Here is a 23,223-nt window from a genome sequence, read left to right as displayed (position 1 = left end):
TTCCTTAATGTTTGTGTTTTTACCGTATGTGTGTGATGTCTCCGGCGGCATTTTTCAATGCCTTTTGTTTTTACGGCTGCTCATTATGAACAAAGAATATCAACCTTGAAACAAACACATGTTGATTTTAACTTGATTAGACATTTAAAAACTTAACGTTGCAAAGAAATACCAAAAATCTTTTCAGGGACAAAACGGGAGTCAGTATTCTCTGATTAATGGAACACAAAAAAAGACAAAGGAGACATAGCAGGCTTAATTTAACTCCCTAAAATAGATTTATAATAACATATTAATAGTAATATTAGCCATTAGAAAATGTTATGACAACATTGACAGTGTTGCATTCTGAGTTGGTAAACCACATCACAGTGAGTCATCTCTCCGGGCTTCAGCTCCGCTGACACGTTGAGATCCATGAAACAAACAAGTTCAGGAAATAAGGAAGTAGGTACAAAATGAGAGAGCCACACACACAAACAAAATCTCCATTTAAACAGCGTCCCTGTCCCTGTCCCCGTCCCCCCGGGGCCTCTCCTGGTTGCTGTTCTCATGCATCTTGTGTATTCAGTGGTGGCGTTATCTTATGGCATCTCTATTGCTATATGCTGCAACTATTTTTAAAGGAGGGAAAAACACTATCCTGGCGCTGAAATGTACAAGCATGAAGTCAGGAATAAAGCTGAGCTGCATCAGACCTGTCTGATTAAAGATGAAGGTGTTCAGTGAGAAATGCAAGAGAGATGAGAAAGGAGTGAGAAAGATGGAATAATTTCCTTCCTCTGGTAGAAATAAGAGAAGACAGAGCACATGGAGAAAGGAGGTCTGGATCTTTTATTCAGTCCTTTCATTTCACACTTACTTTCCTCTTTAGTGATCTCTCATCGGAGCATCCATCATTGATCTCAGAGCAAAAAAACAAAATCTTCCCAGAGTTATTGTCAGCTTGCTTCACGTCTCCTCAGTAGCAGCAATTTAAGACTTGTCATTCTATATTAAACTATTATTACACACAAGACTCGCCCTTGAATACAGAACAAAGTTTCCCCGTAGTTATAGTTGACAACAGCATTTATAATAATGAGAATGATTGCAATAATTAATCCTTTCAAAGACGACCATACTACTACTAATAATATTGTAATAACAATAAATGCACTATTGAGAAGAGCCATGTCCGTTGGCAATAGGTATTTACATTGTTGTAAACGTGAGGTTAGCAGGGTAATATCTTTCAGTTAATTACACAGTAATGGCTCAGTTGTCTTTGAGTGTGTACTAATAACATTAAAATGTAAACACACACACACACACGCACACACAACACAGCTATTAGCAATAAGCACATTTATACCTTAAACTAAATGTGGGAGGGAAAAAAACATGAAGTGAAAAGAAACAGATTCCAAAACCTGTAATTATCTGAAACAATATTGTGCACGAAAACAAAAATAGGAATTCTCTCGTATTTTTGTTGTTGTCTGTAATGATTGATCATTTGTGGCGTTGTGGTGCAGCGGGAGTCTGTCCCAGCTGATACTGGGTGAGGAAAGTACAGAGTCGAGTAGAAGTTGTCAGTTCATCACAGGACACTTGTGGGAAAGTTAGAGTCACCAATTCTAAATAAGATGAAGCCTGAGCACCTGGAAGGAATCCAGCATGCCTTAGGTCCAGAACCTTCCTGCAATAAGCTGACAATTCTAACCACAGTATCATGCCCCCCTAATAAAAACTAAAGTAAAATTAACAAATCCACTCTGGGAATGAGCTGAAATCAAATCTTAAATGAGAATAAAAAATGTAAATGAAATAACAAAAACGAATTCGTTTCTTAACTATAATAACTCTGACAAGCACACACACACTGATGCATGCATGCAAACACACACATACACACACACACACACACACACACACACTATCATTATCATACCTCAGAGCTGAGGGCAAGTTGGAGTTTCAGCGAAGCATGTTTTTCTGTCTTTGCTGTTCTGGAGTCAGAGAGAATTAAAAATACATTTCAGTTGAAATGAGAGCAAAATTAGCTTTTGTTCAAAGTTATATTTTGCAAAGTCAGCCATATGTACATTGGACTGAATATAATTAACTTAGTAAACTTAGTATTATTAAGTCATTTTATATATATCATTTAAAGATTATTAATCTTAGGGGCTTTCATTAATGTTCGTTGAATGCATTGAATTCTCTAATCACTTCGTAAGATTAAAATGAGTAAATACTCGTCATAGTCCGGTAAGAGACCCTCAAGGCTGCATTGGTTTTACGTGTGTGTGTGTGTGTGTTACAGTTAACTAAGCTGTGACACACATTGTAGGATATGTAATGTGTGTATATTCTCATGTGTAATATGATTGTAGCATACAACATAAATTATGTTTACATACAGTGTGCATGTGAACTACTATACTAATTGTAGGCTTTATTAGTAACTATTTTCTAGTTAAAGGATTTTAATCAATAACAAGTATATGAGGCTTGTTCTTTGTGTCTTCATTGAAGAAAATGCATCTACAGAACCAGAGATGGTCATTTTGTTTTTGACAGCCACGCCGATCACGGAGCACGACGAGGATAATCAGCCACAGCTCTCGGCTTACTTTACCACTCAACTGCAAAATATCATTTTGGTTTCTTCTTTTTAACTCAGTCAGTGACGTTTTCCTCCAGAACAGCATCTAAAACTCAAATCTGCCACCACAGCATGCCTCCTCCTGAAGATGAAAAGATAGCTCTCTCTCTCTCACACACACACACACACACACACACACACACTTGAGACAATTGAGCTCTTGCTTTAAACGAGCACTTCTGTTAAAATGGCTACTGGAGAATCTGGGCACAAAGGTCTTCCCCTTTCATTCACCGAACACAGTCAGTGTTCCTGCGTCCCTGATCTGGGGGTCTGTTGGTTGTGTGGTGCTAGAGAATCCCCTGAGGGCAGCATCCTATGTCAGAGTCGCAGACACCGCTGCTAGAAAGTGAGGTACTCAGAGTTGCTTGTCCGTCTCGCTGTCCGTGAGGGGTCCTTGCACTTCCAGAGAGAAGGTGAAAGGCTTTGTCCAGTAGCACGTCTGGTGCAGGTGGTGAGTGCTTGGATCGAGTATTTACAACTACAACCCCCCAGGTGCTGCGGTTAGCCCAGGCTCCTGTCTTTATACTGTGGCGATAAAGGAAAAACGAATGGATGAAACAGAAAGTGCGGAAATTGTACCGCAAGAAGTGTGTTTGCAATGGACCTGCTTCAAGGCAAGGTGGCTGGCTTACGCCTCTACGTGCCGATCCAAAGTAGAGCGGAGAAAGCCATCAAGAATTGAAGAACCAATAGTTGCTACAGCGGGTAAGTATCTCAAAAAGCCTCTTTGAGTCCCGGTGTCCCCTCGAGGCTGACTCGTAACAGAAGGGCCTTGCCATCCCTCTGCGGCTTGAGGATTGTGAGAGTGGAGTCAAGAGGCCTTCACAGTGGAGTAACAGTATAAAAGCAGGTGCTTGTGCTTTGTTCGATGAGGGCATGTGTCACACACGCCACTGAGATGTTGTCAAGTTTGTTGGTAACAGGAGCTGAGGGGCTAAAGAGGCTGTTCCACACTGCTCAGGATGAATCAATCAAGAAAGTCTGTTTCTCAGCCCTTTTTTTTTTCTGATCGCCAGGGCAGTTAGCGTCACACGGAGCTTGTTAAATTCATCTGCGGAGATTCACATCAAAAAAGACGGACTCCTGTCACTGGAAAATATTTGTTCTTTCTTTCACAAAATTGTTCAGAAGCTACAAAAATGTTGCCTTTATCAGTCAAAAATGTCATATTCTTCTAGTTTTTTTTTTTTTTTTTTTTACAAATGAGCTTTAAATAAAACATGCAGTAGTAACAGCAACAGAATATTCCAGTCTTACGTGTGTAATTACATGAGAGTGAGGGAGAAAGAATAAGCATGTAGGAATATTTAAAACATTTTCTTCAGCAATATTCTCTGTAATTGTTATATATTTCTATTTACACATCTTCATATATATATATTTATATATATATATATATGTATGTATGTATGTGTTCAAAGTTTACCCGCCACATATTGCTGGTTAGGCACATGTAGTTGGTTCCAAAGAGTATAAATGGAGATGGGCTACATCAGCACGTGTTGTTCGAATCACAAGCAGATAAACAGTGGGAGGAGGTGGATCTCCCTTGGCTGAATAAACACTCTTACCGGTTGTATACCCTGTGACCCAGCACTCGTAACACAAAGGTGATTATCATTTGAAGTGGTTTTCCACGTGTACTGAGTCTGGATATGCCACATCTCTGTAGTATCACACAAAGCTATAATCTATCAGAGTAACACTTTAATATTTCACATTTGATATATGCTTTTTTTTGTACATATACCGTACTCTCAATATTCTCTACTAATCTAGAAATGTAGATAATAGTATAAAATATACAGTATACATCTCCCATTAAAATATTCCATTTTGCCAACACATTCCATCCATATAGAAAAAAACAAAAAACAAAACTGGTCATGCATTTTTTTTAAAATCTGTGTTACATATATTTCAAATGGGTAATTTGGACTTTTAGTATTCATATTCATCGGGCTTCATCTCTTGTCCCTTATGACATTCAGCCCTTCATCTTCACACACACACACACACACACACGCAAGCCGCTGTGCACCATCCATACAACACACTTGAATGACAAATGTCTGCTCTGACAGATTTGTCAATGAGACCCCTCAAAGCTTTTAAAGTCATGCTACACTTGCTCACTGGCATGGTGTGATCTGAGAGACATGAAAACAGCGCAGAAAATAATACAGAATAATTACATTGATGACAAGTGCTTTTTTCATGTCAGCATGATTACCAAAGACTATCGAGCTGCTTCTCTTCTTTCATGTCAGAGCTGATGGTTTTCTTTCTTTGATGGCTCTTTGGAAGGCGCTTTGAAGTGACCCATGCTGAAAATTGCTCCTTTTATTTTCGATCCAGACAGATCATTCCCTCTTTCATCGGTGGCGTGTTAAGTCGAGAGGATTGCACTTAAGTTAGGCAAGGGGATTCTGCCGAAGACTTTGGTAGCTCTTTCCCTTTTCTTTTGTCCTGCTATCCTGCTGCTTTATCTTCTAAACAGTGCAAACATACCGGATGGCCCACTCCAAATATTTGAGCAAAGAGAAAAAGAATTCTAAGATAAAAAATAAAGAAAAGTATCTTCTTGCATGGCTGTTTCATCAGGGAGTCTGGTCATTCCTGACTGAGGTGGAAAGAGCTCGCTGCAGACCTCTGTTGTTGGGTTGGGTCCTCATTTGACCACTTGGTGGTGCTATAGTCTCACAGTGAAATGGGTGCCTCATCAGTAAAAGTCCTGAAAAGCCACCAAAATATATTCCCCTAAAATAAATCCCAACATCCATACCCCAGAACCTTCGAAACGTCAGAGAGACTAAATTAAAAGCAATGACTCTCTGTTTTTGTGTGTGTCTGTGATGCTCTCCAGCTGTCAAGGCTGTGATGCTACAACGCAAAAGCTCCTTTTGGCAAACACGAGTGTGCACACTATGTACAAATAGCATTTGGACATTCACGCAGCATCCCTGCTGAATGCTGAGGAAGGATGGAAAGTGGCAGAAAAATAGTTTCTATTCTTTGACTTGATGCCTGGGTTTCCAGATTCCGCCTGGAGGATAAGAGCCGACTGGAGTCGAGCGTTTGCGTGTTCTTTCTGGTGTTTGCGTAGAGCCAACTGTCTGACTCGAAGGGTCTTCCGTGTTTATTCGTCTGTACTGTAGCATCAGTGAACACTGTGTGGTGCGTCTTAGTCGATCCTTCTTCAGATTGCATTGATGAGATGGAAACAGGGGATTCATCAATAATAATGAGATTCTTCATCACACGGAGGTTTTGTGCCTGTTGAGCCCTTTTCAGTGACGGATAGGTGCTAGGTGAAAACACACAGGCATGCTACTACTGCGTTGCGTCTCTGCTGAAAACCGTAATAAAAGTGGCCTCTTTCTTGTTTGTTGTCAGCCGAGGAAATCCATAAAACGCTTGGAAAAAGTCCCTAAATCACGTCCGCCACCTACCATTTCAGGCCTTGGCCTCAGTGTCAGTAAAATGTCCATGTTTCAAGACACTAAAATGGCTAACATTGCTTTTTAATGAGCAAGAGTGATGACTTTGCTGCTGTGGCATTTGATGCAATGGCGTTCTGAAGGGGTGGGTTGACGATCGGCAGAAATGACCATCAGAAGATCCAAAAACTGGGCTCAGAGAAAGGCTAAGGTTGGTGAGCAGGTCAGTTGGGCAGGGGCAATTGAGGAAGTCGGTGGGAGACTGGCGTTCAGAGTCGAGTCTGGGCCTCTGGGATGTAGATCTCAATGCTGTCAGCGCTCTCTGTGGCCGAGTTCTGCCTGAAGGAGGCAGTGCGCTTGGTCTGCAGCAGTCTCCTCCTCGCTTCTGTCCTCTGACGGTCCCCGAGGTCCAGTGACTTCTCCCTGATGGGTAGGGTATGTCCACCCATACGAGGAACCACCAGGGCCCCCGACCCACCTCCTCCTCCTCCTCCTCCAGTACCCCCATCTCCACTGCTTTCAGCCCGGTGGCTTCCACTCACCCCTCCCGCTGGCTTCTTTGGTAAGGGAGGAGGAAGCTTCTTATCCTCCTACCCCGACAGTGAAGACGTGGGTAGAACGTGAAAACAGACAGTGGATTTTTCATGTGGGGCATCAACAAAAAAACAAAAAAAAATAAAGGTTTGATTTAAACAAATGGAACCCATGCAAAAAAATAAAAATGTGGTGAAAGTGGAAATATTAGGAGAAACAAAGAGAATAAAAAAAAAAGAATGAAAAATGACAAAACAATTATTAACAGGAAGCCAAGAAGAATCATGGACCGAGACATTATGACAAACAAATAATCCCAATCAACCAAATCAAATAATCAAAAAGTATCTCAGCATGCATCGGCGTCACGTGACGTTAAAGGAAATGAAATGGTGAGAAGAAAAGGTAAACAACAATAATGACAAAAGAAAAAGAAGAAAAGAGAAAGTATTGTTAGTTTCTTTGGTCAGGACTAGGTGATCAGTGAGTAGCCTAACTTTTAACCACAAGAATGTAGCAGACGAGTGCATTTTGATTGGTTCAAGAATCCATCCACTCGTGGGCAGCGCTGCTCAGATCCTTGTGCTCTTCTGCATCGTCATAGTTTGCAAAGGCTTTGAGGGCATGACCTTCTGCACTACTCGTCTGCACACTGCCACCTTAGCCCTGGGGGAGTGGTGTAAGGAACCCAGGACTCTTTGGACCCCTGGCCCTGGGCCTCTCACCTTCTTTTCAGGTGGAACCCTCCAACCAGCGTCCTTGAGTCTCTGGAGGTCCTGAAACTTGACCCTGACTTCCTCTATGTTGAGCTGCAGCAGGTCCCAGAAGCCTGCCAGGTCCTGAGAGGTGGGCTGAGGGTATGCTGATGGATCCTGGGGAGGGGGGCATGGAGATAGAACACGTCATTTTATAGGATTTGTTAAAGAGAGATATGCAGCAACATGACAGGTTCTGCAGTACTGTTGTTGCTGCCAAAAAAAAAAAAAAGATTCCTTTAGCAACTGTGAATCTTAAGAAAATCCTGGGCCATTTCTTACGTGTGGTCTTTATTTGGCATGCAATCACATGCACTCACCATATTTTGTTGGCACAAGCGGAAGAACTGCTGGACTTTCTGAGACATGAGGATCTGGGCACTGCCAACTGCATTTCGAATAAGCTCTAGAACTAAAGGACCAGACAGCAGATAAGCAATTTTAAAAATGCGAGAGTGATTCATGTTTTGCTCTCTACCTGGTCGTTTTCACCCTACTCACTCTGCTCTGGCAGTTCACTCTCCTCCGCCTCTCTCTCCATGCTCTGGCACCAGTCTTCCATCCTTTCCACCTCCGTCTGCAGGAGACGTAAGAAGAATTCTCCATCTCTCATGCAAGGCGAGGCGCGGCCTGAGTCGGGCAGGCTCCGGGGGCCTTCCAGGGACGGTGTCCCTGCCCAGGCTCTCTCAGAGGTGATGGGTAGAGGGGAGTGGGACCGTGAAGGTAAGTGTGGGTGCTGGTGGGAACGTGGGTCTGCTGGGTGAGGCTCAGTTGTGTAGCCACTCTGGATAAGGTCCTGGAATAACATGACAAAAAGCTGTGGATTGGTGCGCGTCATCATCAGACCTTGTATCCCAGTCTAGTGGCTAAATTGTTTACAACTATTGATCCCTGTCATTTTTTATTTGACAGTTTTCTGCTTTTCATGTTAGAGAATGTACTTCAAAAAAAAGTTATTCCTCATATCAATTAATTTTTACAGTACCTACTTGACAAAAAAAATGTCATTTAGTTGTTGCCCATCGATTTAATATGAAGAAATGTGCCAGCCTTTGCAGCAAAGAAAGAAACAGTTTGATAAAGTACTTGCAATATATAAACAATAGTATATGGAAATTATTACACACACACCTAAAGAACACATCCTTAATCCAGAAAGAGGAGTTTTGAGGAAGGGGATCTACCTCTCTGTAGGCCCATTGTCCCTGTGTGTGAACGGTACGGTTGCACTCTGTGTACTGGCTCGCTGACTCTGGCTCTGACGAGTGCCTCTGGAAGGAACAGCCAAACTGGAGACCCTTGTCCTGCGTTGGAACAGCGATGCTGAGCCCCGGGAAGCCCTCTGGGTCCAGGTCGGCCTGCACGCTTGCTGTCACGCTGTTTGAGCGCTTGAAACGAGCCCGCCTGCAATTCAAGGAGTCACAGCGGGGCCCATGGGCATCCTTTCTCAAATCATATCAGTGCACGGATACGTGCACATTACTATTGGTGCAGGGATTTCATGCTGTGGACATTGAGACTATTGTGGCATGTGAAATCCGCTGATATATGACGCAACAAGCGTGTGCAAATGTCACAGCAATGCTTGCAGTGATGTCTCCATACCACCTCCTCTCATCCTTCCTCGCTGTCTGATGAGGGTTAACTCCAAACCTTCAGGATTGCAGGGGCTTGGGGGGGCAGTTTGTAGTTTGAAAGGACGTGCTATTCTGAGTGCTCTCACATGCGTGTGCGAGCGATTCGTTAGAGAGTCTGGACACAATTAGGAGAAGGGCGCAGTAGTTTTGGTTCTAGTCAAAAAAAACCAAGATGCTTTTGATACAAGATGTTGCTGGCCTCAAGCTGGGGTGTCTGATGAAATATTAAATGAAATCACAGGAGCTAGCCCAGGAATCAACCGTAGGTCGCTGCACTGTCGGGCGCCCAGGAGATGAAGGATTAAAAATGTATGTATTAAAATTATTCACATGAATAACTCTGGAATTAACAAAGGTTCTTGATGAAGCCTCATTTTTTTTTTTTTAGCAAAGCTAAATTAGCATATAAACAAGGGTAATATCTGAGTTTTCACGCTTGTGTTCATAAATAATGCAGGTAAATGTCAGGTGCCACAAAACTAACACACTTGCTTTCACCCTTAGTTGTTTTTCCATTACCTTTTATTATCTTCCACTTGGACTCCTATAGAATGGACCGCTGTGAGCGCTTTAGCATCTGCATCTGAATCTGAGAGCGTCCCTGAGCTGTCCACCTGTGACAGAAGGAACCACAATCAGACAACCCAAAGATGTCTCAAAATGCTCAACAGCTGTGAAAGGCTACAGCCAGCAACCACTTAGCTTAGCGATGGATACAGAATACAGGAAGGAAGGAAAATAAACAGGCCGTCTGATGGTAATAAATAAATAAACCAGCAGCTGTGAATCTCAAATTACATCTCAAAATGTGCAACAACAACAAGAAGCTGTGTTTTACATGGGATTTTTCAGATACTCTGTTCTCGTGAGAAAACCCGATGAGTGCTGGCTGGTATATTCTGTTGTCTTTTACTTAGCTATCGAGCTTTTAAACCCATTTCCAGTTCTCATGCTACCCAGATTGTGTCAGTAGCTGCGAAGTTAACAGACTGATAAGACAGCCGTCAATCCTCAAAGCACAAAGCGTGACTCTTGCTTTGCAGGCAATGGACACACGGCGTAGCCACATCCACATCCAAGCACAGCAGTTGGGTTTGAATGTTTCTTCAATGTGTGTTAATGTATAATTATTACGATTTTATTCTGCATTTTATAATCCTCATTTAAACCATTATACAGTAATGCAAAATTAGTTCATAAAACAACTGTAAAGTTCAGGTTTGAGTTTCTTAACATATAATTTACATACATATTCACATTTCACATCTTTGTGATTTTAATATTTTTGGCCCCACACTTTTTTGTAGACATTTAGATCACAAATCTAATCAGTAATTGATTTATTTTTAAATAGATAAAAATGTCCTCTCTCACTTGCACGGCAATGGATGGCCTCCATTTTCTCCCAGCACGTACTTCATCCTGGCCCCCAGCTTTACTCAGCACTATGCTGTTCTGAGGCAGGGAGACGGACTTCCCCAGGTTCCCACTGACCCTGCCTTCCCTCTCCCGGGTCGGCCTCGGCGGTCCCTCCAGCAGACTGTCAGCCGAGCTGCTGTGCTTGGCCCTGACTCCAACACCGGGACCCCCTCCGTAAAGCACCAGCTCCCTCGAACCCCTGACCCCATCTAGGCTCTCTGCTGAGTTACTGTGATGTCGGGAATGTCCAGATCCAATGGCGGTGTAGTAACCTCCTCTGGAGGAGCGACCTGAGGGGCCATCAGAACTTCCCAGGTCCACAGAGTTGCTGTGCTGCTTTTGACGCCCGGGGCCTGAGCTGGAGACCAACTGCGCACTGTTCTGGAAGTAGGTGTCCTGGGTGGACTCGGTGCTGCTTTGCGCTCGTACAGAGAGTGAAGACTTGGACATGCGGGGAGGGAGTGGGGGAGGAGCTCCTTTTCGATAAGGGAAGACTGAAGCATCAGAAAAGAGGGAGAAAGAAAGAAAGAAAGAAAGAGGCACAGAGGAGTGTTAAAAGCAGCACGGCCGCTACGTCAGCAGGGAGCAGTGGAGGTGGATACTTACAGAAGGGACAAACTGGGAGAAGATGGTGACAACATGGGAATGTGTTGACATTAAAAAGGGGTGAAGCGATGCAAAGAGAAGGAGAAGAAACAACAAAATCAGTTTTAAAAAAATGGTACAGACACAAGCTGTGACAGAAAGTGTTATGAATGCTACTTTCTTTCACCCAAAATCAGCCTGGGAATGAAGTCGTGGACAAAACTGGCAGAAGAAAATGTCCTCTCTCCATCATGACTAAACTTTTGTTGAGGATACGGTAATTTCTGGAGAGAAATATTGAAGTGAGGCAAATAGATTCTCTCTTCCTTTTCCTCACAGCTTCATTTAACCACTTTCTCTCTCTCTCTCTCTCTCGCTCTCTCATAGGCTGATGTATGTGTTCGTCCTCTAAAATAACTGATGGTATCATCAGGACTTTAACTCCTTGAACATGTTTAAAAATGATCTATATAAGCATCCACTCACACACACATAAATTACTACAGCTGTACCACATATCAGGCTAAAATAAGAACATGACTACAAAGATTATGCTTTTTTTTTAAACTTTTTAAGTGATGTACTGTAAGAAGGCAAAAGCTTGAATCTACACCAAGAAGATACACATCAAACTGGAGACTTTATTTAATCACAGTCATGAGCGTTCATGAGCATATTGCTCATGTCGAGAAGGGCGATGAGACAGAGATGAGAGAGAGGAGAGAGAGAGAGAGCAAAACGCAACACACAGACTAAAGGAAAAGAGAAGACAAAGAAACCTCTCACTCATGGCAGCAGCGCAATGCGTGAGGGTTTTGAGTGATAAGCTAAGCTGGAGTGAAATTTCCTCTCATACTGACCAGTTTTCCATTAAACAGAACCACACGCCCTTTGAAGTCTCACACATGGATGTCTTGGTACACCAAACCAGCTACGCAAACTCACCGGCCCCGCCCTTGATGCTTCCCTGGGGGCCTGCCACGGAGAAGACCGAGAGGCAGTCGTCATCTTGGGAACAGCCGGCCTGGATGGCACGGACGTAGCTGTGGCTGCGGGTCCGGAACACGCCTGGGAGATCCAGGGCCTCAACCGCTTGAGACTCCACCTCCCCGAACATGGTTTCACACACCGACTCAAACTGACGGTTCAGAGTCTCCCCCAGCTGAGGGAGGGGGGGAGGGGGGGAGGGGGGGGGGGGGGCAGATGCATTGATTTTGCATAGACACATGCACAAAACGTATTTTGTACAAAAAAATCCTTGTTTGTTACCTGCGAGCTGGTCAGAGAGCGGGTGTAACTACGGGAGCGGGTGTGGGCTTTGGGTGCAGTTCGGCTGTTGGGGTAAGGGTCTGTACACTGCTGACATGAATACCTGAACAGAAAGACAAGTACAAGTACCCTTACTGATGACTGCAACAGTTAAAGCTTGCGACAGCATCATGATTTCCTGCATGCCTGATCATCTTTATATTGAATAAACGCATAGTTAACGACGTTAAAGAGAGTATGCACTTAAGGAGTCGCCGACACGAGAGCAGCCACGAAAAGGTCAAAGCTGCTATTCTACGCCTTCTTTGATCATTGCAAATTGAATGGTTAGAATTGATCATCTTTAAGATACTGTGGCTCACAATCACCTTGGAAGGAGTCAAAGATTTGAATCATGAGTGTAAATTTGTCAGGGATTGTATTACAGTGAGACGCTGACACTATTATACTATTTTACTTTTGCAACAGTTTAACCATGAAATACTGGAAAAACCATGATGATGTCATTGGGGGAGGGTCGCTCACTCCGTTTTCTGTGGCGTCTGCTGGCCGTTTACACGACAACCGTTTGATTCAAAATCGGCAAAGTTTGGTTACATTGCGGCCATTTTTTTTGCACGAGAACGCTGATTAAGAGGCGGAAAACAAACTTTATAAAAACGGGTTCTAAAGTATAATCATTTAAAAACACCAATGAATCATCACAGTCCCATGTTGCACGTGTCAATCATAGTTCCAGCCTCATTTGCATATGCAAACACTACGGCCAGGACAGCGACAAAATAAAGTCTCTCTCTCTCTCTCTCGTGCTCGCTGGCTGTCTCTCTCTCTCTCGTGCTTAAAGGTCCTGTCCATACCTTCACCGGTGGTGATTATCAGTTTGAGTAAATGCACTACATGTAGCTAACTAAACATTTAAAAACATTCGACCTCTGATCCATGCTGATAGATCGTCTGAAGGCGTCCCTCTGGGCGATGAGGGTGGATTTCGGTGAGGCTTTTGGGCTGGTGTCCGAGTCGACGCTGTCGTCATCGCCCATGGCCTTGATGTAGCTGCCGCTCCGCATGCGACGGCATGGAATCTCCCCCCCGCTGTCGACTGCACCGCCGCCACCGTACCCACCGCCCCAGTCTTCAGAAGGGACCTGAGGCAGTCACATTCACACTGTGTTAGGTAAGCATGAAAAGACATGAGATGGGTCTAAGCTAAATGAAATGAGTTTAAGTCTTCAACCACAGACGACAAGGTCAACGTGATCTTCTATTAGTGTGCTAAACAGAAAGCAGAGGGCATTCATCTTCTACGCAATCTTTTTCAGGAAAAGCAATGGATCCTAACGGAAACTAATCAGCGTTAAAATACTGAAGATGTTATTAAAGTAAAAACTTTACAGGGAAATACATTTATAAATGCATCAGTGAAATATATTTCACACCACAAACAGGATATGAAATAATCCCAGCACACGGTACACCCCATAAACACACAGGCAAACACGGGTAGCTCCAGCATGCTCATGCAAATACACACGCACATGTATGCATACGTCGTAAATGATGTTAAAGGAAGCGAGAAAGGGACACAGAGACTTACAGAAAGAGAGAAACTCTGACAGCTGGAGAAACACTGACAGCGTAAGCAGGCAGCAACAGACAGAGCGCAAATAAAGTGAGACAGAAAAAGGAAAGAGGATGAAATGGAGGCAGACACACAGGCAAGGCAACAGAGAGAGAGAGAGACGGGAGAGAGAGACGGGGAGATGAACAGGGAAGCTGAAGCGGGCCGGAAGCAGATAGACAGACGGACGAATGAGAATGATGAAACAAAGTGAGAAATCCAAAAGAAGACAAAAACAGGTCGACCCACTATGTGAGTCAGCTATGAGTGACCTTTCATAACTTTAAGAACGCTTTTATAACTATTACACCTCGACGATCTGCGTTGGCGTTTTTGGAGAGGACAAATATTTTCAGACAAAACCCAGCGTAGCAAACTAAACTGTGACAAACATTTCCTGGTGTTCGACGTGACTTATTTGTGAACTCTGGTAACATTCTGATTTATCTTAGATTGCATTTTCGATGTACCTGTATAACAAACCAGCATAACACAACAACAACGACGTTCATTTGATCTCAACCTCTGCTTGGTGGTGAAGTCTCTGATCTCACTCTGCCCCATCAATTTGAAGAAATGTTTCTGCCTCGAGCTTTTTAAGTCTCCCACAAACATAACATGCAATCAAAACGAGACACCTTTGGATTAGTGAGTTTATACGGACATTTTAATTCAGCACTGTTACTACGTGTACCAAGCTCAGCGGAGCTGGGGGGCAACAGTTCATGTTTTTGTGTGTTTGCCACCGTGTCTGATGCCTTTCCATAACTTATAGTAACTGAATCCAGTGGCAATAAACATTAGACAAGTGCAGCTTTAATTAGCATCATAGCAGATGAGGGAAACTATCAATCATGTGCACTGAATTTTAATATTGTGGAGGAGCTCCAAATAGGATATGTAAATGTGTATCTTGTGTGTGTGTGTGTGTACTCCATTTGATTTCACTTGTTCCAATGAGAGCTTTACACCATCAAACAGGAAGCAGCAGCAGCTGCCTGTGCTGAAAGACCTGGCAGGTTGGTTTTTTTCTTTCATTTTTGGAAATGCTTTGAGGTGTTTAGTTTCACAGACCAAATGAAAACACCTACACATATTGAAAACACTGTCACACACATTCAGTCAAGGCCTCAGGTTTTGGCACCCAGTCGAGATTTTGAGGTCATCACTTTAAAGACTATTCATCTTATTCTCCAGATGCCCCTGGCCCTCTCACTATTACTCTCATACCCCCCCCCCAGCTACCATCACCTCCTTTTTCTCCCCTCCATCCCAGAGCTGGTCCTTTTGCCATCTCTGCATCCCCCCACCCTCGATCTTTGTCTCTTACTTTCCACCTCACTGATCCTGTCTTCATTTCATTCCTGCTGCTTGCTCTCATGCTTATCATTCCTTATCTATCAGACACAGGTTGAGAGAAGGAAGAGTCTTAGCGAGTGGAGGGAACCGGTTCAGATGCAGCACATCCTGATTGCTGCTGATAGCATGGGATGAAACCTTGCACATTGCGCCAATGCCTCTGACAAGAATAATTCAGACTTGTGAAGATCAGATTTTTTCCTTTAATTTTCACTTCAATTTGCTTAACATTTTTTTTCTTGCCTTTTGACTGCAAACTTGAGGGATGAGCCAGTGTGGGCTTGTATACTGTATACATGTTAATGTTGCAAAATACTTGAGGGCAGCGTGGGAGTACAGAATGTACTCAAGAACTACTTTTGCAGCCATACTTTTTGCCAAAGCGGTCATAGGTAACAGAAATTGAAACAAAGTAGCATAAAACCAAGTCCGACCCTGTGAAGCTGAAGAAGAAACTGATGTTTAATACTGACATCAATAAAAAATATTTGGAAGTTGAAAAATACATCTTGCGGATCTGGGTTTTGTCCTTATCTGCACTCACGGAGATGAAATGGATTACACAACAGGAATTTCATTATTACAGAAACTGAAGTAAATGAAGTATTTTAATATACTTTTAGTATAAATTAATTGGGTTATTACATGACTGAACCATGTCGTATCTGATAGGATGTAAGCTGCAGTAAGACAGCAATGAAATGTTTCTCCGTCCTTGTTAGTATTTCTTTCCTCGTTTGACTAAATATTCATGCACTAAGAGACCTTAATCAACACTTTTGTCATGTGCGGATATTGGAAATAGAAATGGTCCCGTGCAAAATGTTCCATAGAAGGCAGATAAAATCACAAACATTCGAAAATTATCATTCAGACTTGAAATATATTTTTAGAAGCAGAAAAAAAAGATGCAAACATTAAAATGTATACGCATACAGTACTATTTATCAGCAAATGTACACAACCAGTTGTGTGTGCGACCCATCTGATTGATCTAATAATTCTGTTTTCCATTAACAACATATTTACAGGAAATATTTGGCTCTTCAGCTACTAAATGTGACCAGGCAGTAGCTAACTGTGGCTGTATGGCTGCTGTTAAGTATATTTGATCTAGCTTTTACACGCTACGTTTATACTGCCCCCAGCTAATTGTCCCCCAGCTAATGATCAATTTGACTCCAAGACAGCAAGGTTTCAATGATGATACTGCTTTGTTTCTCCTTAGGTCTAGCACTGTTGGAAAAAGGCACGATCAACCATCTGCAGCTCTAGGGAGACACTGGCTTTAACTCCAGCACATCTGGTTCTGAGGACAAAAGCCCATTCCAATCCAAAGCTCCCTCCCTCCTCACACACCTGCAGGTGACGCCAGGAGATATGAGAAAAATTGCAATGGGGAAGTTTATTTCAAGTCCTACGGTGTGAATGTGACTGTAACCTAAGGCGCGCAGGGAAACTGTGTGAGGTGTGTCCTTTTAAAGCGGTAGCCCAGAGAGCCCAGGTCTGCTGGTCTCTTCTATCAGCAGCCCTCAGCTGTGTCTAAACTGGATGAGAACTGGAAAAACACCAGGGATCCCTGTGGCTACCGACGTGTACTTCAGGAAAGCTGTAGGTTTGTGCAAGCCTGTTTGTGTGTGTGTGTGTGTGTGTGCCCATTCAGCTGAGTGTGTAGGCACAATACCATCAATTAGCTTTTCATTCTAAGGAATTGACATATATAATATAAGAGAAAGAGGAAAAGCAGGAGTGCATGTGTAGGGTACGGAGATAGAGTGCGGCAAGGAGGCATTAAATAATCACAGTGTGGGTGGAAATTGCTGCTGCTGTCTCAAAGCACAATATAAAGACAGCCTGCCGACATTTAACCTTTGGAGCAGTGGGCTGCTCGGTTTTCAAATTTCACACTTTGCCTTTTTGACACTTCCTGTGAAAAGCAGTCTTGTTTTTTTTATGGGGGAGCGGGGGGGGGGGGGGTATGCCTGTTTTTCTTTCTTCGCTTCCTGGTGCCATGTCTACAAAGTGTTGACATGGCACCAGGACAAATTGTAAGTCAATTGAAGATCCCAATAATCAACCGAAACCTCAATAGCAATAAAATAAAATAAAATCAGCATCTCGTCTTCCTTGGGGTCAACCAGTAAACTTGAAATGCTTCTGTTGAGCTTCAGAAATGCTCGAGTTGACACTACTGCAGAATTTAAGAGCTAATCTACCGTTGGACCGCTGCTACTCCCAAACACTGCAGTATTAGTATCTCAGGGATAAATAAATTATGTTGATGAGAGATGCTATGGCTTTGGGGTGGGGGGGGGGATAATTTGAGAATGAGCCTCAGTCACACCTACGATACACATTAAATCCACCAGCACCACCAGTTTGAAAAGCATACAAGTATAACCCCCCCCCCCGGAACAGTATCACACCATGAAAACATTATTACTGTCACAAGGTTCCACCCTAGAAAATGACCAAGTCACCCCCCCTCCCCCCCACGAACCCAGGGCCTTCCTTAAATGAGCCTGTTGCAGATCTGCATAAATGAACAGTAATTAGCTCGTTGGTTAAATCTCAATCCAGTTATGCTGTAATTCAGATTTCTGAGTGTGTGCAACCAAGAAGGGGTTAAAGCAGCTGGTCCTGGTAAACTGATTAACCACACACCAGCCCATTCTCATCTTATATTTGTTTGCATTTAGGTCACAGTCTACATTGTGAAATTGTGCTGCGTTATCTGCAAGTGTCTCTTCATGTGAAGCAATCACACACATTCCATTAGGAAAGACGGCATTTTGAAATGATCGAATCCTAAAAGTGAGATTGTGGACATCAGAGAAGCATTACAGATCCCGCTATCAATGGAGAGAGTGGCGTGGCGTTCAGGTTTGATCGAGGTGTATGAGAAGACTCGAACGTTGTTATGCTGAAGGCCAGGATTAGCCTGCATGAGACTGGAAGGATCACTTCACGTGCTAAGTATAGCGTCCTTGTTTCCTGATGCACATCAAACGTACCACTTTACTTTCGTCCCTTGGTAACATAAACACACAAACACAAAATGGTTAGATATGCACACACACCTGCAGGTAGTGGAAGGTTCGCTCCTTCATCTTGGTCTCCACAGGCACAAGAGCTTTATCGTAGCCTCCTCCCCTGCTGGAAGGGTACACCTCCCTGGCCTGACTCACTGTCATGGCTGACCATGTGCTTCTTTTCAGGGAGTGACCCTGGTGTCCATGGTTCCCCCCTCCTTCATTCCCAGCCAGAGCCAATGTGGTACAAGCCACGCACTCTGCGGGTGCAAGGCCGCCCCCGCGCTCCTTGGGCCTCTTCATGGTGAGTTCCTGGATGGCTGCGTCCAGGCTCTCGTGTCCACTGGGATACCCCCGTCGACCGCCGCTTACCAGGAAGCTGCTGTCACTGTCCAGATTATCATCAGAGCTCCACCAGCCTGCTGTCCTGCTGCGGTGGCGTCTGCCTGATTCGTGCCGTGAGTCGCCACTCTTGCTTCGCTCTCGGGATTTGTTCCTCCTGGTGGAGCGAGACTGGTGACCTGAGTAGTGACCTCCACCATCCTCCCCGCCACTCCTGTGGCCTCCTCCTCCTCTCTCGCCACGGTAGTCCCCGCCTCCTCTCGTTCCATTGTACTCTCGTTTGGATGGCGCCTCCAGGGAGTGGGACTTGGCAAACAGTCGCTGCACAGAGTTGACCAGGTGGCGAATGCGCGAGGGGCTCTCGCTGCGCGGTTCTGCACCCCCACTAGTGCTACGTTGATACTGCAGTGTGTGGAAACCATCAGGATGAAAGGGCACCTGCTTCTCAAACTGGTCTATCAGATTTGGGGGTATGCGATGCATCTTCCCTCCATGGCCAGAGGACACGCACTCCTCGCAAGAGTCAAACGATGGCAGAGGCGGGTGTTGGCTGGGATGGGAGCGGGGGAAGGTCCCCCCACCAGAGTGGCTGTGCGAGTGGGAATGGTGCCTCTCCAGCGCCAGGGCATCAGCCGGACCTCGTGGAGGATAATAGTGGCCTTCGCCATGACCTTGGTAGTAGTCTCGGCCCGGGCCATCGCAGTCCTCAGGCGCACAGTGGCAGGGGCCTCCTCCGCCGCCACCGGAGGAATGCTGAGACATGCTACGGCTGACATGTTGCCCTTTTATAGGCGCCGGGGCGTGATGGGCCGTCCGGGCCGAAAGGGGGCGCTGTGTGCGTGACAGGGCTGCACCGGTGTTACCTGGAGGCAAAAAAGTAACCATTGAGGTCCTTGTATTTCAGGATACAGCAATAAAACACACTTTATGTACGGTAGGACGTATTTATCAAATAATATAATCTAGCATTCAGTCTTTTCTCATCGATAATGGGTTTTCACGCTCTTGTGCTACTTCAATGGCTGCAACACTTCACGTGCACTCAGGCTTTAACACGTCAACAGCACCATAAATGTGATCTAGAATGAGTGCAGGAAGAGCTCATTGGTTCTCCACTCTATGAATAGGACAGACACGAAGGTGAGAAGTGTCACAATAATTGATGCTTTGACTTTCACATTAATCACAAGATAAAGAAATACACTTTGTAGATTGATATCCAGATTTGGTTCTCGCTTCTATCAAATAGATCACTAAACTGAAAGGGAAAACAATGTTTCATCCCAATGGCTACAATGAGCAACCACAAACTCTCTTTTTCTGATTGATCTCAGAGGCTTCCTGGCTGATGATAAATCAACAATATTAGCTTTTCTTTCTTCCTTCGTGTGTCTGTTCACTTTTGCTTATTCAGCACATCTTGCTCCGCTCTCCTGTCTATCTTTACATTACTATCGGGCCATCTTTCCTTGTTGTTATGCGTCTCTCTTTTTTGCTCCATCCATGCTCATGGTTTCTGATCATTTCCATGATTTACATCTGAGGAAAAAAACAGTGTGTTTATTGATTACCTGCAACCTAATACAGGGGAGATTGAAGGGGCAGCAAGTGTCAAAGTATATTTTCACATCTTGTCGATTGATTACGCAGGGAATTTACCGTTTGAGTGCCAAATTAATCATTTTGATTAGAAATATCCAGGCGACCAGGCAAAAACTAACCCAGAAGAGGATGGGTTCTTCGCCACAAAACCAATGCAGGGGAAAAAAAGAAATCCTTGCACCTTGCTAAGCTGAGGAAGAAAATGTGGCCCAATGCTTTTAAGTAAAGCAACTACAGTGTGTGTGTGTGTGTGTGATAAAGCCTATCCTGGCATTGCCTCCCTTTTCAGCACAGGGATAACAACCAAGATTACATTCCAAATGTGGTAATCATGTATTTCATTGGGCTAATTGCTGCCGCTGTAATCAAATCCTCTGTTAACCACGCTCTCCACTAACTACTGTTTATGATGAGTCATGGGCAAACAGCTTTTTTTTTTGTAATGCACACAAGCATTTCTATTTTATATTGAGATGAAATTACTAAATGAAAGCAAGAATCAAGTCACTTTGGTAGACGAGGCCTCGTTGCGCTCCTGTGATTGCATTTGCACTCTTACTGGATGGTTTTCACCCCCAGATGAGCGATGGGAGACAGATGCCGGGATAATCACTAAATGGAGCGTGGCCTGTTTGCCTTGATTGCCTGAATGAGAGCTGCCACCGAAGAAGCTCACCCACATCTCGCCGTGACATTAGTCGAACTGGGACGATGGGTCTCTTCAAGTCAACATCCCGCCGTGAACATACTTCAGACAGCCGTAGCATAAGGGTTGTGTGTGTGTGTGTGTGTGTGTGTGGGGGGGGCACTTCAGTCAGAAGCTCAGTGCAGTTGGGTGTAATGTATAAAGGGCACCCAGACTAATGAAGCTAGAAAGAAATAGAACCAAAAATCATTTGTATTGTCTGATTTGAATAATGGTAGAATTACAGTCTCTACGTTCTTAGTGAATTAGTGAATTTTCACCCTGGCCACATACAACTTGTGAGAAAAGCCAATTATGTATATTCATTTTTCAAATGATTTGGCACAATGGATTTTACGCAACGTACCGTGCCTGTGTGCGTATACGCCGTCGTGTGAGACGACGGTGAAGTGAACAGTGCCAATCTGCCTGGAGGAATAAATTAAACCCTGTTCTGTTCATTATGAAGTCTTTGGCTGTGCAGCAGCCTGCTGGCTAAGAGCTGTCAATCACAGCGACGGCGCATGCACACAGCCCAAAGTGCGTTTGTGTGCACAAACTGAAGAGACGTAGAGAAGACGCAGCTGAACGTTGGCACCAGCTTCCGTTTATTTCATTCTCTCTCTCCTTCTCTCCTCCTGACCTACTTCTATCCATCTTCTAGTCATGTCTGTCCCTCTCCCTATACGCTTCTTCTTTTCTTTGTTTTATTTCTCTTTCTACGCTGCCAGCCCGTCTGGTTCTCCGCCTGTCAGTACTTAATTACAAACTTTGTTTTCCTTCTCCATCTCTCGGACTCCTCTGATCTTTCTGTCGTCCCACCGTTATTCACCTTTTTTCATTTATTTTGGATAATGGCTGCATCGCAGTACCACACTATCCATTATGTTTCAGAGATTTCCTCAAGGTAAAATCTGAACATATTAAAATGATTAGCTTTAACACTGCTGACATCTTTCTCTCCCTCCACATCTTTCTGTAGTATTTCTATATTTTCTTCCCGCCCCCGCATCAGGAGGAATATTCAGTAAGTCTCAGTCAGGAGTCGGAACTGTAAAGCATGCCGTCGTTGTTAAACACTGCTTGGCAGCATTGCAATTGTTAAAGAGGCTACAATCCAAAAACGGTTTCAGTTTAAATATTCATGCGATCATTGCTGCTGCTCTGACCCACTTTACCAACAGCTGAGTCTGTCCGCTTCATGCCATTTTTGGGAATTGTGTGTCAAAGAGATTCCACGATAAATTCAACAGCTGAAATGTCAGAAATGACACAGGTTTTGAGATATTTTGCGTATCTGCAGGCAAATTGCACAATAACATCCTAATGAAAGCCTGGTAGACAGAAAAATCTCAGTTCCCAGAGCATTTCATTATTTTCAGATGGTGAGTGAAAAGTCCCACTGTGAGAACATGGGAAAAAAAATGTCACCAGTAACTATTCTGTATCCAGATCCCTCGTGTTTTAGAGCTCCAGGCGATCGTTTTAACGTAACTGTCAGTGATAGCAATCCGGTTACATCAATAATTTGAAATCTTAACATTAAAATAACATTAGCAAAGCAAATGAGAAAACACTGGAATGGAGGAAGGAGCTGCAGCTCTAAACGTCAATGGCATGAGTGTAAGAGCAGAGCGGAGAATTATCGGGCCGTGATGGTCCCGCTAACATCTGGATGACGATAACTGGATGTGACCAGTCGGGCCATTGCCACGCAGCGGTGAAGAAGCAAGAGACTGTGAAGCAAGACTGAAATGACTGATGGTCAAAGACATTACTGCCATACATTAAACATCGTATGAAAAATATTCTCATGACTTCCTATTTGTTATATCATTGGACAAATCTAAATGGGCATTAATATGCAGGTATAGTTCAATATCTTCAGCAGCATCAACTCCGCAACGTACGATATCACCAAACACCTGACCACCATCTTGGCTCTGGCTGGAAAAACCACACACTATATTCAAAGTTCTCAGGACCTCAGTGATGATGCACATTTAGCTAACTGGCGACTGGTGATGGATGCATATTTGAGCTCAGACATAGAGGTGGTCTAAACAAACTTACAACAATAACAGCTGAATTGTTGCTTTAAATGGGGCTTCATTTTGCTACCAGAATGGGAGACAATCGCAGACAATCATCGGGACATGGCAATCTCTGTCTCGGCTTTTAATGAAATGGCCCAGTGCTGCAAAGCAGTGGGTTTTTGTCTGACTGCAGATACAATGGATGAAGCTGCAGCCTGTTCAGGGGCAGATATGTCGACCTGAGCGGAGCCCTTAAA

General features: G+C 43.9%; 1 protein-coding gene across 1 annotated transcript; it reads right to left on the bottom strand.

The window, feature by feature from the left end:
- Window positions 1-6,362: 6,362 nt before the first annotated feature.
- dlgap3 (discs, large (Drosophila) homolog-associated protein 3) lies at window positions 6,363-19,528 on the bottom strand. Its single transcript, XM_068747581.1, has 11 exons — window positions 18,350-19,528; window positions 13,223-13,437; window positions 12,293-12,395; window positions 11,969-12,185; window positions 10,394-10,932; window positions 9,539-9,633; window positions 8,567-8,786; window positions 7,884-8,178; window positions 7,703-7,794; window positions 7,353-7,499; window positions 6,363-6,683 (listed from the first exon to the last, which is right to left on the bottom strand). Exons 1-11 carry the CDS (start codon window positions 19,526-19,528, stop codon window positions 6,363-6,365), a joined length of 3,423 nt encoding a protein of 1,140 aa, XP_068603682.1.
- Between the last annotated feature and the right edge of the window lie 3,695 nt (window positions 19,529-23,223).

Source organism: Brachionichthys hirsutus, chromosome 13, assembly GCF_040956055.1.
Source record: "Brachionichthys hirsutus isolate HB-005 chromosome 13, CSIRO-AGI_Bhir_v1, whole genome shotgun sequence".
In the NCBI taxonomy this organism is placed as follows: domain Eukaryota; kingdom Metazoa; phylum Chordata; class Actinopteri; order Lophiiformes; family Brachionichthyidae; genus Brachionichthys; species Brachionichthys hirsutus.
Note: the sequence above shows the minus strand (reverse complement) of the source record. Positions and strands in the feature narration are given on the sequence as shown.